Source organism: Populus euphratica, unplaced genomic scaffold, assembly GCF_000495115.2.
Source record: "Populus euphratica unplaced genomic scaffold, PopEup_1.0 scaffold31.1, whole genome shotgun sequence".
Lineage (NCBI taxonomy): Eukaryota > Viridiplantae > Streptophyta > Magnoliopsida > Malpighiales > Salicaceae > Populus > Populus euphratica.
The window spans coordinates 269,418-292,848 of NW_011499850.1; the positions used below are offsets into that span (position 1 = coordinate 269,418).

Genomic DNA, 23,431 nt, shown 5'->3' on the forward strand with positions numbered 1-23,431 from the left:
TAAAATTATAAAATAATAAATTAACATAAATCAACACTCTATAATATATACTCAAAATGCTTGGAAAAAAGAATAAGAAAATCAACTCAAACAAATTTGCAACAGATAAATAAAATGAAAAACTAAATTCAACTAAAAAATCATATGAAAAAAATGAAGTTGCAATTGCTAAAAATTTAAAAATTTCTATAAATAAATCAACTAAAAATTGATCTCATATGAAGAAAAAAATCTCACAACAACATTTATACAATTATTAAGAACAAAAACAATTAAAAATAAAAAAAATATATAGTGAAAAAAATCATGAAAAAAGAAGAAAAAAAAAATCTTACCATAATGTAGTTGCAAGTGAAGTTAAGGAGAGAATTTTTTTTATTGTAAAGCATATTAATTAAAAAAAAAACTAAGAGGATCAAAGAAGAAAGAAGAAGAAGACATACCCAAGCATGGAGAAAAAAAAAATGAGATGAGGAGAGAAAAGAAGAGAAAGAAGTAGATATTGATATTTTTTACATATAGTGAATAAGAAAAAGAAGAAGAAGAAGAAGAAGAAGTAGAAGAAGAAGAAATGAGTCTATCTCTTATGAAATAAGGGGATCTAGAATTTTTATTGGAGCGCATTAGCAACGGATTTACCGATAAATAATTGAATATTAATATTTTTTAATTATTCCATCGGTAATTCTGTCGATACTATTTAATTTAAATTTTTAATTTCGTAAAAAGGTTTCAGAAACTGCCAACAATTACCAATGATTTTTCAATCCGTTAGTGATTCCGTCTGTAATTTTTAAATAAAAATTTTAAATTAATTGAATTTTTTCAGAAAATCATCAAATAACACCGATGATTTTTCAATCCGTCGGTGATTTTATCCATAAAAAACAATAATTACCAATGTAATTGGAAAGTGAACAGTTTTGGAGCTCTCTGGAAAGTGCCAATGGAATTTTTCGTCTGTGATTCCCTTTGTAATTGACATGATGAACAGTGTTCATAGTTTACCAATAAATTTACCGACGGATTTTATTCCGTTGGTAAATCATCATTTTTTTTGCTTTATTTTAATTTTTTTCCCACTGTAATTTCCTCGGTATATACCGAGGAAATATTTCCATTGGTAAAATCTCTCGAAAATTTACCAACAAAAATATTCCCTCAGTATTTTCGTTTATATTTATCGATTTTCTGGTAGTGTCATCACAACAAAGTTAAATAAAAAAATAAGTAACAAGAAATGTAGGCTTCTTTTTTTAATGAATAAACATATTCCAAAACCATAAAAAAAGTATAAAACATCCATCACAACAAAGTTAAATAAAAATAAGTAAGTAAGTAGATTCAATAATATATCAAGATTTTTTTTTTAATGAATGAACATCTTCCAAAACCATAAAAATCAAGAAGTATAAAACATCCATCACAACAAAGTTAAAAAAAAATAAGTAAGTAGATTCAATTACAAAACACCAAAATCCCCATATTTTTAAAAATCTATTTTTTATTTAATTATATGATAATTAAGATAGATATTTGTAGAAAATGCAATGTTTAAAATTCTATAGGAAAAATGTATTTTTTCGGATGTGAATAACTATCAAAGACACCATCACCATCGAAGAGAAATTAAGTGTTTGTTTTATAATTTAAAGTAAGTTTAAAATTATTAAATTAATGTTTAACTATGCTTTTATCGCATTTAGACCTGAAAACATCATGGTTGTAAAATCTAACTTGCAAGATTAAAATTAAAAAAATTAAATCAATCCAACTTCATTTCAATAAAAAAAAAATTGAGTTGAGAACTACGTTTTTAATTGGATCAATTGAGTTTTTTCTTTCTTTTATTTTTTTTAATCTGAATAAGTTTAGGTTTCTTGTTAACCTGCCAGATGAATTCAGGTTTTACAATTATTTAAGACAATTTATATTTAATGTATAATAAGCTTGTAACGTACCTTGATCGATATTTGTATTCTTTCTCTAAATAACAATATCAATACCGGGTTCAAAAAAATTTTTTATAAAAAAAATCCGAATTTTCAGAATTTGAGTTAAAATAGCTTTGGTACCGTTTATAAGTTATAACACCATAATTACATCATCCAAAGGTGCTAATTAGAGTTGTTTTTCAAGCTTAGATGTATGAAATTAAAAAAAAATTATTGCTTTGCATAATTGGAGTGTAATAACCTTTCTACTTTTATATATATGTATATGTATATGTATATGTATATGTATATATTCTGTATATTCTGTACATGTATTATACAAATAATTTAGTTCCAAATGACAGCAACCCCTTCCCTCGCAAGTTACCTGAGTTCTTGATGGTGGCTACTGGCTAGGCAAGAAATAATTGTTAATTGGAATTGGGTTTCTTAAACCGCAAACCAATATAGGTATAGAGTTGTAGCTCAGAGCACACCAAAAAAACAAAAAAAGAGGTCTTAATTAATGTTATCAAAAATGTGTTTTCACTCGTAAAATTGTACAATTTTATGAGTTAAAACATATATAATATGTTAAAAACTTGAAAATTAGTAAAATTGATCAAACCTGATCAAATCATACAAAATCAGTCCAACTCGTTAAAATCATTAAAAACAAACCAATTTCATGATTTTATTGTAAAAATTACAAAAACTACTAACTGCGAAGTTAGAACTCTTCTTTCCCCGTGAGTCCCCACTCCCCTGCATGACACTCCATTCATTCCCTTTTCTCTTTTTCCTTTCTTTTTTTTCAAGGGGTTTTAATTTTGAAAAAAAAATATCTTATATTTGTTGTTATACTTCTCATTTTCATACATGACAAATTTTCATTAAACAAAGAAATTAGAATTACTTTTATTTTTTTGCTTTACTGATTTTCGTAGCATAAAAAGTATTTTAGGCTTAAAGAAAAATAAATTTACCAACAATAAATTATTTTCATGTATGTCGCTATGAGAAGCGCTTGAATTAAAGAATAGCACCTTAATTAAAAGATTTTTATTTAATAATATTATTTAAAAATATTTTTATAAAATATTATATTTTCATGTATATCACTATGAGAGAGGCGCTTGAATTAAAAAATAGCACCTTAATTAAAATATTTTTACTTAATAATATTATTTAAAATATTTTGATGAAATATTATATTTTCATCTTATTATGCTTAGTAAATACAACATATAAATATTATTTTTAAAAATAACTATAAAATTTTAATTGATATCATCACAGACTTTGAATCAACATCAATAAAATTAAATAATTGGCTTGATGACCCAATGTATTTGGGCTTGTTGATGAGTTTTTTTATTCTTTTTTTATTTATTTTTATTTTTATGAAACATAAATTTATTAAAAAAGATTATAAGATCCAATTGAACTATTGACATGAATCACTTATTTAATGATTTGCAACATAACATGTAATTTATTTAAAATATTTTACTTGTAATTTTATGATTTTAGTTAAAATATTTTGCTTAACAACTTTGACAAGAATACATATTGGAGCTCAAGCATTATTTTTAATATTAGATTTGTTCACCTAAAGCTTAGTATTTTAAACTAACATCTTTTTTCTAAATCCTTTCTAAAAGGCTAAACTCCCACCTAATCCATATGATAATAATATAAAGAATTTCAAGGATTAAATTGGCAAGTGTTGATAAAAGCCAAAGCAAATGAAGCTGTTAATTTCCATTGCTTCTGCTAAGCAGAGTTGCCAAAGGTATTGATGGATTAATTACTTCTTCACTACAATCCATAGATGACTATGTATGGCCGGCATTAATGGTGGGTGGGATAATTAAACAAAAAGTCTTGTATATATGCCATGGGTCTTGTTTTACCTAATCACCTTAATTACAGGATGGACGTAGTGATGGTGACATATATAGACCAAGCATATATATATACATATATATATATATATATAGGAGTATCAAGGTCATTCCTTAATTTGATCTTGTACCATCATGAACGATACTGACAAAATATTCTGGATTTTGTCGACTTCGTTAAGAGACAAGTATGACCTCTTTAAAACCTAATTAAAGAAGGATTTAGATTCGGTGCATGATAGTTAACACATGAAAACTCGTTTAATATTAATAAGAAAACATTAATTGACTTTGCCTCTTGGTGTTCTCTTTCCAAGCTATAACCTTTCGTTTTCGGAGTTAGGATTTGGGAGTGCGTGCATTTCTGTGGAGAGTTGCACACACTGCCACGATTCATGTGTGCATTATCCGAGCCCACAAGCAAACCCTAATTTCTACTCACTTGTTCAAGCCATGATGCGAGCTAGCTTCAGGAAGTGAAGAGTACTTTGTTGAGTGCAAGAATTGTGCTGTCTCTCGAAATGGCAAGAAGAGGAAATTGTTGTCTTCGTTAGCGAGTTAATCAGAAATTAATACCGGTGCACCATCCGAAACAGAAAAATCTATTTTTATTTAATTATATGATAATTAAAATAAATATTCATAGAAAATACAGTGTTTAAAATTCTATAGAAAAAATGTATTTTTTTTAGTGAAAATAGTTTTTTTTACTGATGTGAATGATTATCAAAGACACCATTAAAGAGAGATTAGGTGTTTGTTTTATAATTTAAAGTAAGTTTAAAATTAATGTTTAACTTTTTTTTAAATGATATTTAAACCTGAAAATATTATAGTTGTAAAATCTAACTTGAAAAATCAAAATAAAAAAAACAAACTAATTTCATTTCAATAAAAAAAAAAGCAAATAGATTAAGAACTGAGTTTTTAATCAGATCAACTAATTTGTTTTTTGTTTTCTTTAATCTAAATAAGTTCAGCTCCATATTGAGCTTCTGAATGAATCCAAGTTTTACAATCATTCAAGACAATTTATATTTAATTTATAATAGGCTTGTAATGTAACTTGATATTTGTATTCTTTCTCTGAAAAATAATATTGGGTTAAAATTTAAAAAACAATAATAAAAAAATCCAAATTTTCACAAGAATTGTAGTTAAATAGCTTTGGTACCGTTTATAACTTATAGTTTTTAATTCAAGCTTAGATGTATGAAATAAAATTTTAAAAATATTGCTTTGCATAATTGGAGTGTAATATATAACCTTTCCACTTTTCGTGTGTGTGTGTATATATATATATATATATATATAATTTTAGTTCCAATAGACAGTAACCCCTTCCCTTGCAAGGTTGAGTTCTTGATGGTGGCTACTGGCTAGAAAAGAAATAATATTGCTAATAATAATAATTGTAACTGGGTTTCTTAAACCACAAATTAATATTGTTGTGTTTGAGAGTGTGATAATAGTTGATTTTCAAAACTCTTTTTTATTTCAAAACACATTAAAATATTTTTTTTAGTTTTAAAAAATTATTTTTGACATGTCAAACACACCTTGAGCACACCAAGCAAAAAAATAAAAAAAAGGTTTGAAATTTCAATTTTTGCAGCTTGATGGGTCAGCAACAGAATAACCAACCCTAATTCAGAACATTGGAAGATGTTTTTCTTTTGATTGAAGAGGAAAGGCAAGGAGAGTTCACAAAGTTTATTCCGCTAACGTAGAATTGAAGATGAATTTCGAAAGGTATTATATTTATATCATATAGATTTGATTTTAAAGTTGGATTCCATCATCAAACCCCCAGATTTGATTTTATAAAAATCCAGTGATTGAAATGACCAAATTTAAAATTATAGAGACCAAATATGAAAAAAAATGAAAACTCAAGTACCAAAGTGTAACAAACTTAAGATTATATATAGATACCAAATAATGGAAAACTAAATCTTTTGGGATTAACATGGTAAAACACTATAGCTACAGTGTTTTATGATGTTCTTTTGGTATTATTTATTATATAATTGTAATAGTGAATGCAAACTATTGGTGTGCTTGTTCTTGCTCTTGATTTAATTTAATTATTTGGAATTTTCTTAGAAAACTCTCAAGTAAAATAAGAGTTTGTCAATGTAAAATGTGTAGAATATTTTGGAAATTAAGTGTAATTTGAACATGGATTCTATTTTTTTAAAATTATTTTCAATGAACGAAAAATAACTATGATTTAAATTAACATTTTTTTTTTTGAAAAAGAAATATTCTGAAGCTTTAAAGAACAAACTTTAAAAAAGAATAAAAATTGGAAATGAAATAGAGTACTAGAGTTGTAAAGTGAAAAGTATATTTCATTATTGAGCAGATACAAAGGTTTCATATATATATATATATATAAGCACAAGATCATTATTATATATATCACACGACAATATGGCAACAAATTAAGTTACATTTTATGACTTCAAATTTCTAAGACAGATGCCTTATAAGCTAGAGATTATCTGTAGTATCAGTTGATATTGTAGCTCGTCTCTAGCTAGCTCATAGCTTAGGCCTTGTGAGGATGAAGGCGAACAGGAAGTCCTTTATCAGGGATCGGCAGTGGATTCACTACAATCTTTTCATCTTGAATCAACTTATCAAATTTAAACCTTTTGACCAAATTATGCATGAAAACGAGTATTTCCAAGCGAGCATACTCCTTTCCAGGGCACATCCGAGGTCCTCCACCAAAGGGGACAAATGTGTACGGAGCTGGCCCATTTCCTTCAAACCTCCTAGGATCAAATTTCTCAGGTTCAGGAAAGTAGACGGGATCTCTATGGGTTGAGTTGGTGCTCCAATATAACTGCACAGAGCATGTACATGTGAAGAGGTGTTAATTAGGTCGATGAAAACCTTAAAGAAAGAAAGTAAAAGGAAATATTTTAAGGGAGTCAAGATTTGACAATGGATATATAGAAATTAATACCTTCCAACCCTTTGGAATGGTAAAGCCATTGAAAATGAAATCATTGAGCGCTTCCCTAAAAGCACCTTGAAGCGGTGGTGAGATCCTCATCACTTCACAAGCTACATTCCATGAGTATTTCATCTTCTGAATGTCATCCCAATTCAATAATTCACCAGGAGTTTTGGATTTGGCTATCTTCATTTGTTCTGTCACGAGTAAAAACAAAAATCAAAAAGTCCTATATTAGCCACCTCAGTATTCATAACAAGGAAGAGTATAGTGAAGAAATAAGTAATATTGTCCATTAATTATTGAAGGTAGCTTTTGCAGTCAATCTTTGTATCCTGTCGCTTCATCTAATAAAAGCATGATGACCTCGACAAGCACTAAGAAAGAAAGAAGGATATTTCCAAAAGTTCATTATATTGTTTGGCCGTATGTGTGGGTGTAAGATATATATATATATATATTGTAAGACGGACGAACCTCTCTTTTGTAAAATAGAGACACTTACCCTTGTAAACTTCCTCATAAATATGTGGAAGCTCTGCAAGATACTTGACGATAAAGGTACAAGCAGCGCTGGCTGTATCATGCCCACCAATCAATAATCCAATGATCTTATCAGCAATATCAAGCTCATTCATGCATTTTCCATTTTCATCACATGTCAACAACATGTGTGACAATATATCCTGCGTGGGGGAAGCTTTTCCCTCTGCAAGATCCTTCTTTCTTTGTCTTATAATAGCTAAAAGCTCAGTTCTGATGAAGTTTGAGGCTTTGATAGCTCGGTTGAATGGAGTTCCGGGCAAATCAACGGGGATGGAAATGATACCCGAGGCTAAAAGATTAAAGGGGTCAGAAAATTTAGCTACGTGGCTTGGATCTTCAATACTCAGAAACAGTCTACAAGCCAAACGAAAGGTGTAATTCTTTGCCAAAGGGAACACCAGCACTTGTTCTTTATGTTCCCATTCCGAGGCGAAGTGTCTTTGTGCAATGGTATCCATGATACCAATGTATCCTTGCAAGGCCTCAGGTTTCAAGAACTGAGGGAGAAGTTTTCTCATTTTCTTGGCTTCCTCTATAGATGATGTTTGAAGTGAAGAGGGAAAGATTTTGTTAACCGAGTCGGGCCACCAGGATACAACGAGCTTGTTCTCATTGGAAAACAAGAACTTGTTACAAGCAACACCACAAAAGACAACTGCTGGTTGACCAAGAATATTTGTTTTGAAGACGTGAGATGAGTATCTAGCTATGCGATCAAAGATGAACTTTTCAGGATGGCCCTTCCATCCCGTGGCCAAGAACTCAAAGCTTTCTCCAACAAGGGGAAGGCCTAGCTTGCCTGGAGGGAGTTTGGGGTGGCTGTTCTGGGATCGGTGATTGTAAAAGATGAGAAAGAGGGGAATAGTGACGGAGGAAACAAAGAGGGCGAGGACGAGTGAGAGGAAGAGAAGCTCCATTAATTCTGCAGGACTCTTCCTTGTGCTAGCTAACGACGCAGTTGTGAAGGTGATGATGAGTTTATAATGCAGAACTATGTATTCGGGCTATTTATAAGCAATGTTGGGTGTTCTATAAGATGGTTGGTAGGGGAAGTAAGGTCTGGGATGGTAATTGCCATTAACTGTTGGTTTTTTTTTTTTTTTGTTGGGGGCGGGGGGGGTGGTGGATTAATTTTTATGTTAGGTATTTTGTGAAGATAGAAGATAGTAATTAAGTGGAGATGTGGGAGTTGTAAATTAGTTCTTAGAGTGGGGTTAATGGTGAGGAGGCCTCCTACCCCTCTAAGCCAAAAAAAGTCGAACAAAGCCGCAAGATGTAGAGTTAGATGCCTCTCCATTACTCTTAGTGCGTCAACTCCACAGAGATGCCTCTTCATTGCTCTTTTTAGAGACATCGCCATGGACATGTCACCCCTTTTATATATATATATACATGCCATGTAGATGCTACTTCCTTTCTTTTTTATATATAATTACAATTATTATTTTATATATATATATATATATACATGCCATGTAGATGCTACTTCCTTTCTTTTTTATATATAATTACAATTATTATTTCTTATTTTTTCTAGTTTATTTTCTATTTAATATTATTAGGTTTTTTATTTAGTATTATTGCGATCCTTTTAAATAAAAATAAAACTAGAAAAGTATCATAATAAATAATAGAAAAGAAAAAACAGGCAGAAATAAATTTTAGTAATGCTTTCCTAAAAAAACTCTATTAATTTTTAATTGTTTTTGTCGAGGGAAATTCTAGCGTTAGAGAATCACTTGGACTCGTACATGAGTCTATAATCGTAAGGGTTCATATATCTAAATATTGGACATCACTATGAACTCAATAATGTACACCAATGGGGTTTGGTGGGTCTATTTTATTTATAAACCCATCACTTTTTTATTCGTTTTTAATATAAGATACTTATTACAATTCACCTGTGCATATTCCTTAACACTTTTTTTTTTAAAAAAAAAATCTCTTTCTTTTCTCAATTGGTAAGTACTTTTTTTATATAAACTAAAAAAAAAGTTTATATAAATAGTAACAGTCTCGATTTTAATTAGATGAATATAGCTTACACGTTTTTTTTTCTTTTATTCAAATTGCTCTGTTTGTTTTGTGAAAACATTTTACATGTTTTTTTTACTATTTTACATATAAAATATTTTTTAATGATAATAATAATGGTAAGTTGATCATGAAGATGATAAAAAAAAAAAAAGCAAGACAGTATTAATGAGATAACCGTATTAATAATGATGTTGTTGAGATAAAGATAATACTTAAAATAGTTTGGTAATATTACAGGTGATTATTATTTATAAAATATTTTATTTTAATTTTATAAGTTGAAAATATTTTACAGTAAATGAATTAATTATGTTTGAAAATTAAAATTAAAATATCTGTTATTAATCAATTTTTCTATAAAATATTTTACAAGAGATAAATATCTAGAAACAAATATAAAAATTTTTAAAAAAAATCTTATAAAATATTTTATACAGAACAAATGACTAGTGTTAGCTGCCAATTCAAGAGTGTTTGGGTGGGAGGTGTGGTTGGTTTTTTTCTAAAAGCTACCGCATTTCTTTCTAAAAGTATATATTTTTTACTTTTAGAAAGTGTGGTGTGTGCTTTAAAAGGGTGGTACCTTGAAAAAAAAGCTGCCACAATAATTTAACTTTACTACTTTTTACTTAGGCAGAAACCATGATAAACTTTCTTCTTGTCTTTTATTTTGTAATAATGCCCCTTCTTCTTCTTCTTTTTCTTCTTCTTTAAATTGCAATAAGGAATGCCCATTCTATTTGATTTTTGTATTATTTTTACCATGTTCTTTAAATTCTTGATTGTTTAGACAGGAGGAAATTTAAGCCTCTGATGTATTGGCCCATAAGAGAAAAGGGAACCTATATACAGCAACCGGGATCAGGATCTATACATTTTCAGGGAATTTATTCTATGTTACGAGTAAATACTACTCTTTTTTTTTAGTATTATTATAAAAGAATTTTGTGTTGTCTCTCTTCTAGCATGAAGCAACTAATTATTATCTTAAGAGATCAACAATTTCAAAAGAAAAAACTTAAAAAATGACCTTCAACTATACAGATAGTCATGGTCTCGATCGATTTCATCGTCCAAGAAGTTGCCTAATTTTGAGTTGATTTTCAAAAGCTTTCGATTAAATAATCTTTCTATCCATATGTGACTATGAATTCCATCCAAACTTTCTTTCTTTCTTTCTTTCTTATATATATATATAAAAGAATCAGATCAGGAACCCAGCGCTCTGTGCAAAGGAATTCTAGAAATGACAAGGATGCAATTCAGAGATGCAATTGTTTGAACGCGAAACAGACACTCTCTCAGCAATTGGAGGGTTTATACCGGTATATTCACGGCTTTCCCATTTAAAAAAAAAAATGAAAATGAAAAGCCCAGAAGATGTTCCGAGAAAGTACCAAACGCACTTAATTTGGACTTTCAGAGTGAGCAATACGGCACACATACCCAGACGACTACTTTTTCGCATTGCAAAAAGCGGGTCTTAGAACCCCATCTTCTGCCAAGTAATGTGACCTGAAGTGTTTATATCCATCAGTCACTTCCAGAGATCTACTATAGCCAGTAGTTCGAAGGCAGAACTCACGGACTCTTCTTCTCTGCGTGTAACATGAGTGCTCATGCCCGGCAAAAATAAAAGATAAAAAAGAACTGTAAAGGGTACGCATAATCTTATTACTTAGGATTTAAAGTAGAACATATTGTCATAAAAACGGTCAAGTCATAAAAATAATAATTAATACATGTAATTAACTCGTGCATCATAGCTGGTACCATGAGCACTCAAATTGTAAATATCGAATACAACACGCGAAACACATAAGTTATATGTATACAACTACTACTTTGAGTTGTGTTATCTACCAAAAAATAAAATTAAAAAAATAAAATAAAGGGAAGTGTCCCAAGGCGTGTTTCCCGGGTCTTCATCCAGAGACTTGTAATCATCAACAGTGATTCATAGAACGTGAAACATGAGTGCATCATGACTGGAAAAACAAGAACACCAAATCTCAAAAATATAATCCAAATTATGTAGTCAATTTTAGCTTTCTTACTAAACAATTTTTTCACTAATTTCAAATTTTTCACTAAACAGGCTTTCTTATCTCAATGTCTTTTTTTTTTATTAAGAAACTAAAATAATATTGTAATAAAATTGATACTGATATAAAAACTAGTTTATGTCCTAGATTGAGATTGCTACAGTTCGTTTTGGGTTATATATGTTTGAAAATTCCCAAAAGAAAGAAGAAAAGAGAGAGACAGAGTTAAGATGCTTGGCTGATTAATTTGCAAGGATATACTATCTTTGAACCATTCGGTGCACTGTTTTTATATATGAGCTTAGCTTTTGCTTGCTTTGGTTTGGTCCTTCTGTGGCTTTTCCTGCCTGCTCAATATCCATGGCCTTGACTTGTTCTTTATTGTATCTCTGGTTTTCTTTTTCTTTTTCTTTTTTTGTTATAATAATAGTGAGAATTATATATAAATCAGCCTCATCAAGTAGATGAAGGCTGAAAGAGAAAGGAGAATACAACGGCAAAACAAGAAAGAAAGCAAATAATCAAGAAACCAAACTAATTAATTCAATTTATGATATAACGCACCCAAGCCTTTAACATGCCTCCGTTCTTGTATACAGATCAACCAATACAGTTCTTTGTAGAGAAAATTAATAACATTATGCTGAAAATTATCTTTGACCGAGCCGACCTCTTCCTTCATATTATAATTAAGGTCAACCGATACACCCAGACCAATTCATGAATCTACTGCAGTAAGATTTATTTTCATAATTCATGAATCTACCCCCAGAAAGACCATATTATACTACAGTAGGATTTATTCGTCAACTTTTGAATTATGAACAATGCTACAGTGATACCACTGTGTTTAGGGCCTCCACACAGTAAGATTTGTCTCCCCATTTTCATAGCCTGGGAATCTTTATGGATTTTGGTTGAAAGAAAATTGATGGATGAGTAGTGGTGCGCTCTCTTCCACTTGTTATATACGGCCATGAGGGCGGGCAGTGATATTTCTATAAATTTTTCTTTTTTAAAAAAAAAAGTTTACATGTATGAAGCTTAACCTTTTAATTAATGAATATTTTTAGGAGATTCTTTGATGGAAATTAATACAGATAATTTCTCAAATTAATGTTGGGTTTTCTAAGATTCAAGATGTTGAGGGCCTGCATCCAAATATCTTCGAACGATCGAGAAAGGTCTGCAAGGGAGATGTGTAGCCTCAATAATTTGTTAGTTAACATGTTTGACACGGAGGCTTTGCAGGACCAAACCTACCAAGAAATCTGGCACTTGAAGACATTGTTGATTAGGATTTGTATTTGGACCTTTACCCTCTTTAATTTGTACGTAGGATAAATACAGAACTTTGAATTAATTAGCCAATGATCATTCAATGTCTTGCTTTCAAATCAAAATGCATGTTGCAGCTGATAATTAATTATAATCGATATTCTGTCATTTCTACCGTCTAATTTTGAAATTGACGGTGTGGAGCTTGTCACCATTTCAGATGTCATTTGGTGAGATACCATTAATCTACCATGAAAAGATGTTGATTCCATGCAAAAATGTATAAAAAATGGCCTCAAGTGCATCAGAGAATCAGCTCTTGCATCACAGGATTTGAAGTCTTCGCTTACATACAAAGGTGTGAAGCCATGATCAGTCGTCCCATGTAATGTTTTAGCTAGGTTGTATTATTTTAGGCCAAACTCAGTTGAATCATGTAGGACTCCTTTTGTTTCTTTTAATACTTCCATTCAAAAGCTGTTTAATTCCTTCTTACCAGCATAGATCAGAGTCAAGTAAGTAACAGTTTTTCAGAAGGCAAGATCAGTCCTTGACATTGATTATTCTATTGAATCAAATATAATTTATTTTCTCTTGTATCAAGTAATAAAAAGAGCTCCATTTTCTTATCTAGCAACAAGATCATTAATTTAAAACTCGTCAGGAATTGACAGTACTGCTGAAGAGCATGTACATGCAAAAATTGTCAATATTTTTCTTAACTACCCTCTCCACCACCAACCACAATATTTATGCTTTCATCTCTCCTGTAAAATACAGAAAGAGATGTATAAAAAACATATGTAGGGTATAACTGTAAAAATAAAAAAATACAGATTTGAAAGAAATATTAAATGTAAAAGTGAAATACTGAATTTTTTAGGATTGTATTGGATTAAGTTGAGTGTTTGTATCATTTCTTTAATAATATATAATTTGTTATCTTTGTGGATGTATCCGATTTTAAAAAACCATATAAATTTATTTATTTATATTTTATTTGTGTTTGTCTTCGGTGTAGTATACATTACATGTATGTACGTAGCATATAGTAAATTTAGTGTAAAATCATTGAAACATGGTATATATAATTGAGTCTCAAGAGCTCCATGTTAGGCGCCGAAGCCACCAAATCAAATGGTTTGCGAGATCAAAATAAATGGTATGCTGTAATAATTAAGAAATTAAAACATGAAGAATTAAGTTTCTTAAAAACAATCCTAGAATAAGCCAACTTAATTAATTCAAAAATATATTAGTACTATCTAGTTATTATAGGATGTAACTATATCAAAAATATTGTAATTATATTCTTGTATGGTTTCATTATTATTGCATATTGCCCTACTAATATATTTTCTTTTGAAATGAGGATTTGAGATTGATATAAGTTTTTTTTTTGTTTTATATATAATTTTATTAAAATACAGAGAATTATTTAAAAAAAACTTTGAATATAATTGATGAATCTCAATGAATGATTTGATATTTACTTCTTTATGCATATTTTAAAGTGAAAATCTTTCAAAGTTTAAAATTTGTACAAATTCACTACTATTTTTTACAAATATTCATTGTTATCTTATATTTAATTTTATTATTTTTTCGAGTCAAAGCCATTTAAATATGAAGTTTACAAAAACCACCGTTATCTTCTACGTATCTATTACTATTTTGCATTTAATTAATTTAATTATAATTTTTTTAATATTATATTAAAGAATCATCTAATATCATATAAACAAATATGTAATAGATGATTTAGATTATTTATTTCAGGTAATTAGCTATAAACAGCGAGATAGAGATCATGATTACAAATTGAAAGCATGCATGCCCAAGCGTAGATATATAGGTGGGATGGCAAATTGCTAAATTAAGAAATGCCTGGAGGAATGGCAAAACTGGCCAACCATAAATATTTGGCACTAAATTCAGCAACAACATCAGACGCTGCGACAATCATAATCATGGAAGAAGGGACTATGAGCACTTGTCATTTCATGGAGAATATATGTTCTGGAGGTTAGCTAGGAAATAAGAATAATAAATCGATGGTTATCTATCTATCTACCTAGGATATCAGTCAATATGTATGTATGTATGTGTACATATATCTATACATATATTTATGTGTGTGTATATGTATGTATGTATACATATATTTATGTGTGTGTGTGTGTGTGTGTGTGTGTACATATATCTATACATATATTTATGTGTGTGTGTGTGTACATATATCTATACATATATTTATGTGTGTGTGTGTGTACATATATCTATACATATATATAGATATATATATATATATATCTATATATATGTATAGATATATGTACACACACACACACATAAATATATGTATACATACATACATATATACACACATATAAATATATGTATACATATATACACACATATAAATGTATGTATACATATATATATATATATATGAGATTACAGCTACGCGGTTAACTAATAAAAAAAGGATTATATAAGATCCATCCATTGAGTATGGGTGGCGCACTCGATCTACGATTCTTCTTTTAACAAATTAAAGAACGTACCAAATTCCCCTGTCAGAGAAAATAGGTCATAAATTAATATCTATTTTCTCTGGTTTATTATTTTTTAATTTAATATTGTTTTTTTAATTATTTTTATGTATTTAACTTTTTTAAAAAATATTCTAAATCATCTATACTTTTTTTAATGCTTTACATAATTAAATTTTATTTTTAAAAATAAAAAATATTTATTTTTGAATAGCATTTCTAGTAAGTTCAACCTTGCGAGATATTTCTTCTTTTTTGATTTTATTTAAGTAATTTTATGTGTTTATTTATATTTATTATCATTTGATTAAATAAAAAGTTGATATTAATAAACAAAATCATTAAATACAATAGGATAAATGAGCCATGTTGCAACATCAAATATCTTGATTTATATTCCTTTCTCGACTTCTTTATATATATATTTATTTATTATTAATGATTTTTTTATTTATTAACATAAATGGTTCTTAATTTTTTTAATTAGATATGTGCATAATCCATGCCCTGTACCTTATGTTTTTTCATTATATATATATATATATATATATATATATATGATGTTAAATATAGTTTTCTATTTTCTTTATTAAGATTCATATTTTAACATAAGAATTTATTTTTTTAATATTTTAGTCTTTAAATCAGAAAACCGGGAGAGAACGTAACTGGAAATGATGAGGAGAGAAAAAGTCACTAATTTAGCTGCTTTTTGGTTGTGAAAACCATCGTTTTTAGTGTTAGGAGTTCAATGTCAGTCAATTTGAACTTTAATTCTTCAGCATGAAAGAAAGGTGGGTGAGGGATCTTTTCATTTTTCTTCCGTCTTTTCTTTTCCACTTGGTCATAAAGAGGAGAGACGATGGTTGCCAGGGTTTAGGGATCGTTTGGTGGAGGTTGATCTACTGTTTTGCTATTTTTCATTAAAAAAGATTACTTTAAATTTTTATTTTATTTTTTAATCGTTTTAACATATTAATATTAAAAATAACTTTTAAAAAATATTCTTTTAACATACATTGCATGTCAAGTTGTAAACTTGCTCCAATAATTAAAGACTTCAGATTACCGGGAAAAAAAAAAAACAAAATCAAGTGTGGATAAAGATGGCGAGGTTATCATGTGAAATACTCGTGAGATGCTTCCCGTTAATAATATGGATAACTATATTACACAAAGCAGCGACGACCATTCTATTGACCTTAGCTTCTCTTGCATCATCATGGGTTTGGTCGACAAGAGAAGCGAAATGACAGCCAAATCACAACAATGCTGATCTAATTATGAAGATTGCTGATCATCGTCGTATAACTTTTTCATAATAAATATTAAAAAATAATATAAATTATATTTTAGTATTTTACTTAAAATTTAAATAATAAATATTAAAAAATAATATAAATTATATTTTATGAATTTATTTAGAGTTTAAACTTTTAGATGAGATGGTTTTTTAATATAGTATCAGATTTTTAATGACTAAATGATCTTGAATTCGAATCTCACCATTTTTATTTATTTGATAAAAATTAAGTATAAGATAATATAAGTCTGTGCAAGTTTTAAATTCAAAGAGTTTTTATTTGAGGGAGTGAGTAAAAGAATAATATAAATCATATCTAAGAACTCATCTAAAATTTAAATTTTTAGATGAAATAATTCTTTAAAAATAAATCCCATAAATTTGATCATCATTTTTGAAGATAGACATTTCAACGTGGGACTACCTTGGTGACCATAGATCTCAGTTATGATTCTTCTCTGTCATTATATTGCAAACATAAGTTGAAAAATAAGAACTGGGTTTAGACAAATTAATGAATCCGTCACTGTAACTTTTTGTCTCGTAACCAAGTTACGGATATTATTAATGACTTCTCTTTTTTATTCTCTTAAATTAATGGATTGCTGGCTGTCCAAGCCGCTGACATTGAAACTAGAGAAATTTAAGAAAGAATCTTTGAAGAAATAACCTGTGACAAAAAAAAAAAAAATATCAGATTTTTAATGACCAAATGATCTTAAATTTGAATCTCATCATTTTTATTTATTTGATAAAAATTAAGTATAAGATAATATAAGTTTGTGTAAGTTTCAAATTCAAAGAGTTTTTATTTAAGGGAGTGAGTAAGAGAATAATATAAATCATATCTAAGAACTCATCTAAAATTTAAATTTTTAGATGAAATAATTCTTTAAAAATAAATCCCATAAATTTGATCATCATTTTTGAAGATAGACATTTCAACGTGGGACTACCTTGGTGACCATAGATCTCAGTTATGATTCTTCTCTGTCATTATATTGCAAACATAAGTTGAAAAATAAAAACTGGGTTTAGACAAATTAATGAATCCGTCACTGTAACTTTTTGTCTCGTAACCAAGTTACGGATATTATTAATGACTTCTCTTTTTTATTCTCTTAAATTAATGGATTGCTGGCTGTCCAAGCCGCTGACATTGAAACTAGAGAAATTTAAGAAAGAATCTTTGAAGAAATAACCTGTGACAAAAAAAAAAAAAGCTAGTTGGAACTGCATTAGAATGTGACGAGTCCAAGAGTTGTGCCTATACATGAATCATAGAACAAAAGATGATGATGATGATGATTAATATGATACCCTATGCATGAGGCGTAATATTACTGGTAATGAAGATGATGATGATGATGATTAATATGATACCCTATGCATGAGGCGTAATATTACTGGTAATTAAGGCAAAGTTAACTGCGATCAAGACAAATTAAACATATATAATCATACGTCCTTTCACGTTAAAGAAAAATCAAGATAAATTAAACATGATCATAACAAACATATGATTATGTTTAATTAAGGAAATTGATTGTTTGGTGTTTTTTTAGTTGTTAAAGTGGTTTTGAGTGGCTCTAAAAATGTTTATTATGTGTTTTTAAATGGAAATAAATTAAAAATTAACTTTCAAATCATTATTATAGGAAACGTTTAGCCTGCTTGTTTTTCTCAGAAAAAAAAATATTAGTTGATTTTCAATTTGTCTGAGTTAATTTGTTTCGGATTGTTTTCTATGAAGCTAAAAATAAATATTTTTTCATATACTTTCTATATTTGCTATTATGTAATTAAATAAGAAACGATTTAAGAAAATAAAATTATTAAATTAAGTGAATATCATTATCTAGGTAGTGGATTTGATGAATTAAGCCACGAAACTTAAGTTTATCCAATATATCACTATCTCAATACTTTTTAAAAAAAAAAAATTCATCTTGAAATTTTCTTAAAGTCAAACCATATTTTTCCCATCATCCAAGTTACCTTTTTACCCGTATAGTCTAGAGCTTTTTTTACATTCAAAAATCAATTGAATAAAAAACCAATTCTAAAAAATAAAGATATTAAACACAATTAGTTTCATGATCTATGTTGAAATATTAAAAATTTTAATGTATATTTATCTTTTAATTTTTCAAATTTAATCTTCAATTATCATTAATAATATTTTTTGTATTTATTGGTGTATATAAATCTCAATTAAATAAAAGAAAACAAGGGCAATATAAAGTAACAATAGGTTGTTTTCCTGTATTTTGTATTGTACACCTGATAAGTTATCTACCTATATCACAGAGCCTATTATGAAGGCTTCGTTTGATAATTTATTATAATTATAATAAAATGTAAATAGTATGAAGAAATCACTGTAAATCAAAAGATTTTTATTATAAATTTTAATAATAATAATAATTTTAATTTCTTATCCTTTTGCAAGGGAAAATACATTTCTTTGACTTTTTTTCTTCTCATTCATTACTTCGTCTCTGTTACTATAGTATTTTATGTCTGCCATGATTGCCGCAACCACACCAAATCCAAGGTACTGGTTTAGCAACCACATTATACCCCCAAGCATAATGAGTCTAACAATCATACTAGACTCAAACTACTTGGGTTCTGACTTTAGCTCATTGACACACACAACAAATATTTCTTTTTTTATAACAATATATTTACATGTGATTTTATTTGCATGATTACCCAATTGCTTTGCAAAAGGAGTTCTCATTGGGGTTGTTGCTAAGGTTTTCCCTGTTTTTTTAAATGATTTTAAGTGATTTGGATCTATCAACCGTGTTAAATCCAAACGCTAATACCTTTTAGATTTTAGCTTGATTTTCTTAGTTTTGATATTTTTGTTTAATCCTTAGATGATTTTTAACCATGTTAATATTTCACCTCTATTTGATATTTTTATTTAATCCTTAGATGATTTTTAACCATGTTATGTTTAAGATACTTGGATATGATATGATTACTATACCACACCAAATACAAGTTATTTAGGTTTGATATTATATTAGACCCAAATATTTTGGGTGTGATAACTTTATCAAATTTAAACACTATAAATTTGGTAATTCATCTCATCAAACTCGAGTATCATATGTTTGACAACCACGCTAGAAAATGATAAAATAGAAGATGGTGCAACAACACTGGTAATCAAAGCAACTCATTTCTCATCAATCTTAGACTTAGAATTTCTGTGGTAGAACTATGATAAAATAGTACTAAATATGTGTAATACGTGATTTAATAAATTATAATAATCTAACAAATCTCTCCTCGTGGCAGGAAACACGCATGAAACAAAACACATAAAAATATATTTGTTCATAAGGTGGTTAATTACAATGACACGCTTGCTTTTAATCTTTAAGTTTCAGCATGAAACACGCAAAGCCATGTACGTATATTATACTTGAGCATGAGATATAGTGGAATCTTGCCAGCTACTGATTCCTCATATGCAAAATTTTATAATAGTTACATGATGACTTGCTGCACAATCTGTAAACTTTAAGAAGATTGAATTTCCCACCGTCGTGCAATATGATACAAAAAAGATTAATTTTGTTTCTGAAAACAAAAATTTCGGCATGAAATGTCAGCTCAAGTTTGATACAATGCACTTTAAAATTCGATCGTGATCTCCATGGATAATTGCAATTCACATGGCCCGATAATACATTTTATTTGATGGAAATGGCTTTATCAAAGGACTGCGTGGAGCTTGAGTGTCCGCGTGTGCGTGTGCGTGTGTATAATAAAAGTTAAAATGGTGCGGGGAAATTACTGTAGATGAAAGCGATTTTAAATAGTGAATTGCAATGATAATTTTATTTTTTATTTTTTATTTTTTTAAGAGTGAATAAATGTTCATTTGACTCTTTTTTTTTAGCTAATAGACGGTACTTGTTTCATTAAAAAAGAGCGTATGATGTTTTCTGGTAACCAAATATGATCATTTGTTATCTAACTAGATATGTAATTGTGTCTTTTTTTATATGATACAACTCATGTAGATAGATAATAGTTGGATTGTCATTAGTAATTAATTGCTTCCTAATAACTTTAATAAATAAAGTGATAGTTATCTTTTTTATTTGTTATTTATCAAATCAAGTTTTTTTCATATGATGCAACTCATGTAGATGGATAATAGTTGGATTGTTATTAGTAATTAATTGCTCATGTTTTTTTATTTTTTATTTCCTAATAAATAAAGTGAATAGTTGTCTTTTTTATTTGTTATTTATCAAATCAAGCATGATTGTCAAATTCAAACACCTTGGTCTAGCAACCATATGTAATCAAGACACAATCCACTTTAAACTTACAGAGTGAATATCCCAAGCTCTCAAGGCTTGAAATAGGGCTAATGTTGTTTTTTCACGGAAAGTTAAATTATCATTTTTTTCTTAGTTGAAAAAATTAAAATTCTTATTGCAGGGGTATTTTAGTATTTTAAATAAGCTCATTGATCATTAAATATTTGAGTAGGGGTATGGTAGTTTTTTCATGTTTATTTGTATAGTAAAAATACCATTCTACCCTCAAAGTTAACAAAATTAAAGTTTGTTGTCCAAAGCATTTTTATTATTATCTGTTAAATAGTTAAAATATATTTTTAACTTTGAAAAAGATATTTATTATCTTTTATGTTAAATAGTTAAAATATATTTTTAACTTTGAAAAAGATAAAAAAATAAGCATTGCATGTGCAAGTATTTTTGTTCTCCTAACATTGTTTTTTATATAATTATCTATAATCATAAAGGTTATTTTAGTATTTTTAATATTGTTTTATTATTTTTAGAATCAAAAAGTTTCGCCGAATCCGCGTTGACGTTTAATGAGGTATGCGCTTTGCATATTATTTTAATTTTCTACAAGGAGGGAGGTTATCCATCAACTTCATAGGAGGTTAGGTTTGGCGGAATCAACTTCTCATAAATGAGGTGGTGTATGTGCGTGATGTTCATTAACGTCTCTATTCAATTGTGTTTGTGCTTAATTTTTTTTAATTGTATCGATCATCGCCTTGTGGACGTTACTGTAACAATTAAAAACAAGCAACAAACCCAACCGAAGAGTCCCTTCCCTTCACTAACCTGTAATCTCGCATCTTATCTCATCCTTCCTTTGATTTTTCTGTGATTTCCTGGAAACCAAACAGTGTGTGATTTAATTGAGGGCATCAAAATGGATGCAAGCAGATAAGGAACTGAGCGTCACGTGCATGGGAAACATAATTGAGGAGGCGGTGAATTCAGCAAGTCAGGATTGGTGGGAAAAAGGTAAAAAGCAACAAAAAGAAAATGGAGATATGAAATTGAATGGATCGGGGAAAAAAAATGGTTCAATGAAACCAAAAACATCCTCAATAAATCGGCAGTAATGGAAAAGATTGGACATAACTCGGCTAAAGAAGAAAATAATCGGAAAATAAGCGTGGAGTGTTTGATCCCAGACGATCGACAGGGATAACCAGTTACCAGCAGTGAAATGGAAGCAACAGCAAATCACTCGGAACACTACCGATTAAATCAGGAGTTGATCGGTGCTTAATTACGGGTGAATATGATCGGCAATCGGATAATATCAGGCATTTTAATCGGCGATTAACATGCATTTGCATGTCAACTAATTGGGGACGATCCAGTGAATGCTAAATCGGCATCATAATCGGGACGCGTACGATTAATTGGAAGTATTAGCCAATTACTCGGCGAGCTTTTCAGAAAGGAATTGGCGATTAATAGGTAATTAATTGTAAATTAATCGGAAACGAGTCCAGTGAATATATATATATATATATAATAGAAGTCCGTGCTTTAGGCTTCCAACTCCCGTCGCTGTATCTTTGATCCTTGAGAAATTCACTTCCTAATCTGCCTTCCATTTTTCTTTAAATATTGAAGGTGGTTAAATTGTTAAAATAGGATATAAAATCTTGATAGGAGAGTTTATCCATCAAAGCGCATGTTGAAACGATTTTTCGAATATTAAATCCAATATAATATGAAATAAATAATAGGGAATTTGAAATAATAAAAAGAAGAGAACATTACAATGGAAAAGAAATTGAAAATCTTGACACTTAAAATGAGCCTTTCTTATTGATTTTCTCTCTTCCTTCGTCACTCTTTTCATAAGAACTGAATGTCTCAAGCATGAGCTCTCTGATTTTAGGCAATGATTGTTGAATTTTTCTTAGTGGGATGATCCTTATACTTTAGCGTTGCATGCCATTGTCAGATCATCATATCTTCGAATCTCTAGTTTAGTCTGTAATTTGTTTGTTGATTTTAGGACTTTCAGATTGCGATCAACATAAATGGCGTAGCCACCAGTAGATACACATTCATCAAAACTAGCAGCCCGCATCAGTGAATGCATGAAGCTAAAGGCCTGAAACAGTTTGGGTAATTAAACCATAGTCAATCTTTACTTGGTGAATGGCCAGGCTTTGTAAGAGTCAAATACTGAAGGCCTCCAAACACCTTGACGATATCGACTAGCATCCAACATGGCTTGGAGCCTGCTACCGAGAATTAAAAGTAGTGGAGAGAGTTGCAATGGGACGACAAAAGGACATACCAGACTTTTGCAACAAATCTTGAATATACTTGCGCTTGGAAAGCAACAGTTGAATCGTCAATTTCCTGGTATAAGGAAGATATGATGGATGGAACAGTATTCTAATGGAAACCAATAAAACTTTGCCAACATACAGCCATGCAACAGAGCAAATCTTGTCGGGCAAAATTACATGACAATAAAAGCTAGGAATTGCACAAATATGTTCCTTAGATCCCTTTCCTTTCAGTG

The 23,431-nt window shown here is 29.2% G+C and overlaps 1 protein-coding gene across 1 annotated transcript; it reads right to left on the bottom strand.

Annotated features, from left to right (window-relative positions):
- Positions 1-6,177: 6,177 nt before the first annotated feature.
- LOC105120887 (beta-amyrin 28-oxidase-like) lies at positions 6,178-8,436 on the bottom strand. Its single transcript, XM_011019286.1, has 3 exons — positions 7,315-8,436; positions 6,819-7,006; positions 6,178-6,695 (listed from the first exon to the last, which is right to left on the bottom strand). The coding sequence occupies exons 1-3, from the start codon at positions 8,270-8,272 to the stop codon at positions 6,396-6,398; spliced, it is 1,446 nt and encodes a 481-aa protein (XP_011017588.1). The 5' UTR covers positions 8,273-8,436; the 3' UTR covers positions 6,178-6,395.
- Between the last annotated feature and the right edge of the window lie 14,995 nt (positions 8,437-23,431).

Bases quoted from the DNA above. Each gene is read 5' to 3' on its own strand.
- LOC105120887 (XM_011019286.1), bottom strand. From the start codon at position 8,272: ATGGAGCTTCTCTTCCTCTCACTCGTCCTCGCCCTCTTTGTTTCCTCC. The intron at 7,007-7,314 runs GTAAGTGTCTCT...TACTCGTGACAG, and splicing joins TTATGAGGAAGTTTACAAGG to AACAAATGAAGATAGCCAAA. The intron at 6,696-6,818 runs GTATTAATTTCT...TGCTCTGTGCAG, and splicing joins CCATTCCAAAGGGTTGGAAG to TTATATTGGAGCACCAACTC.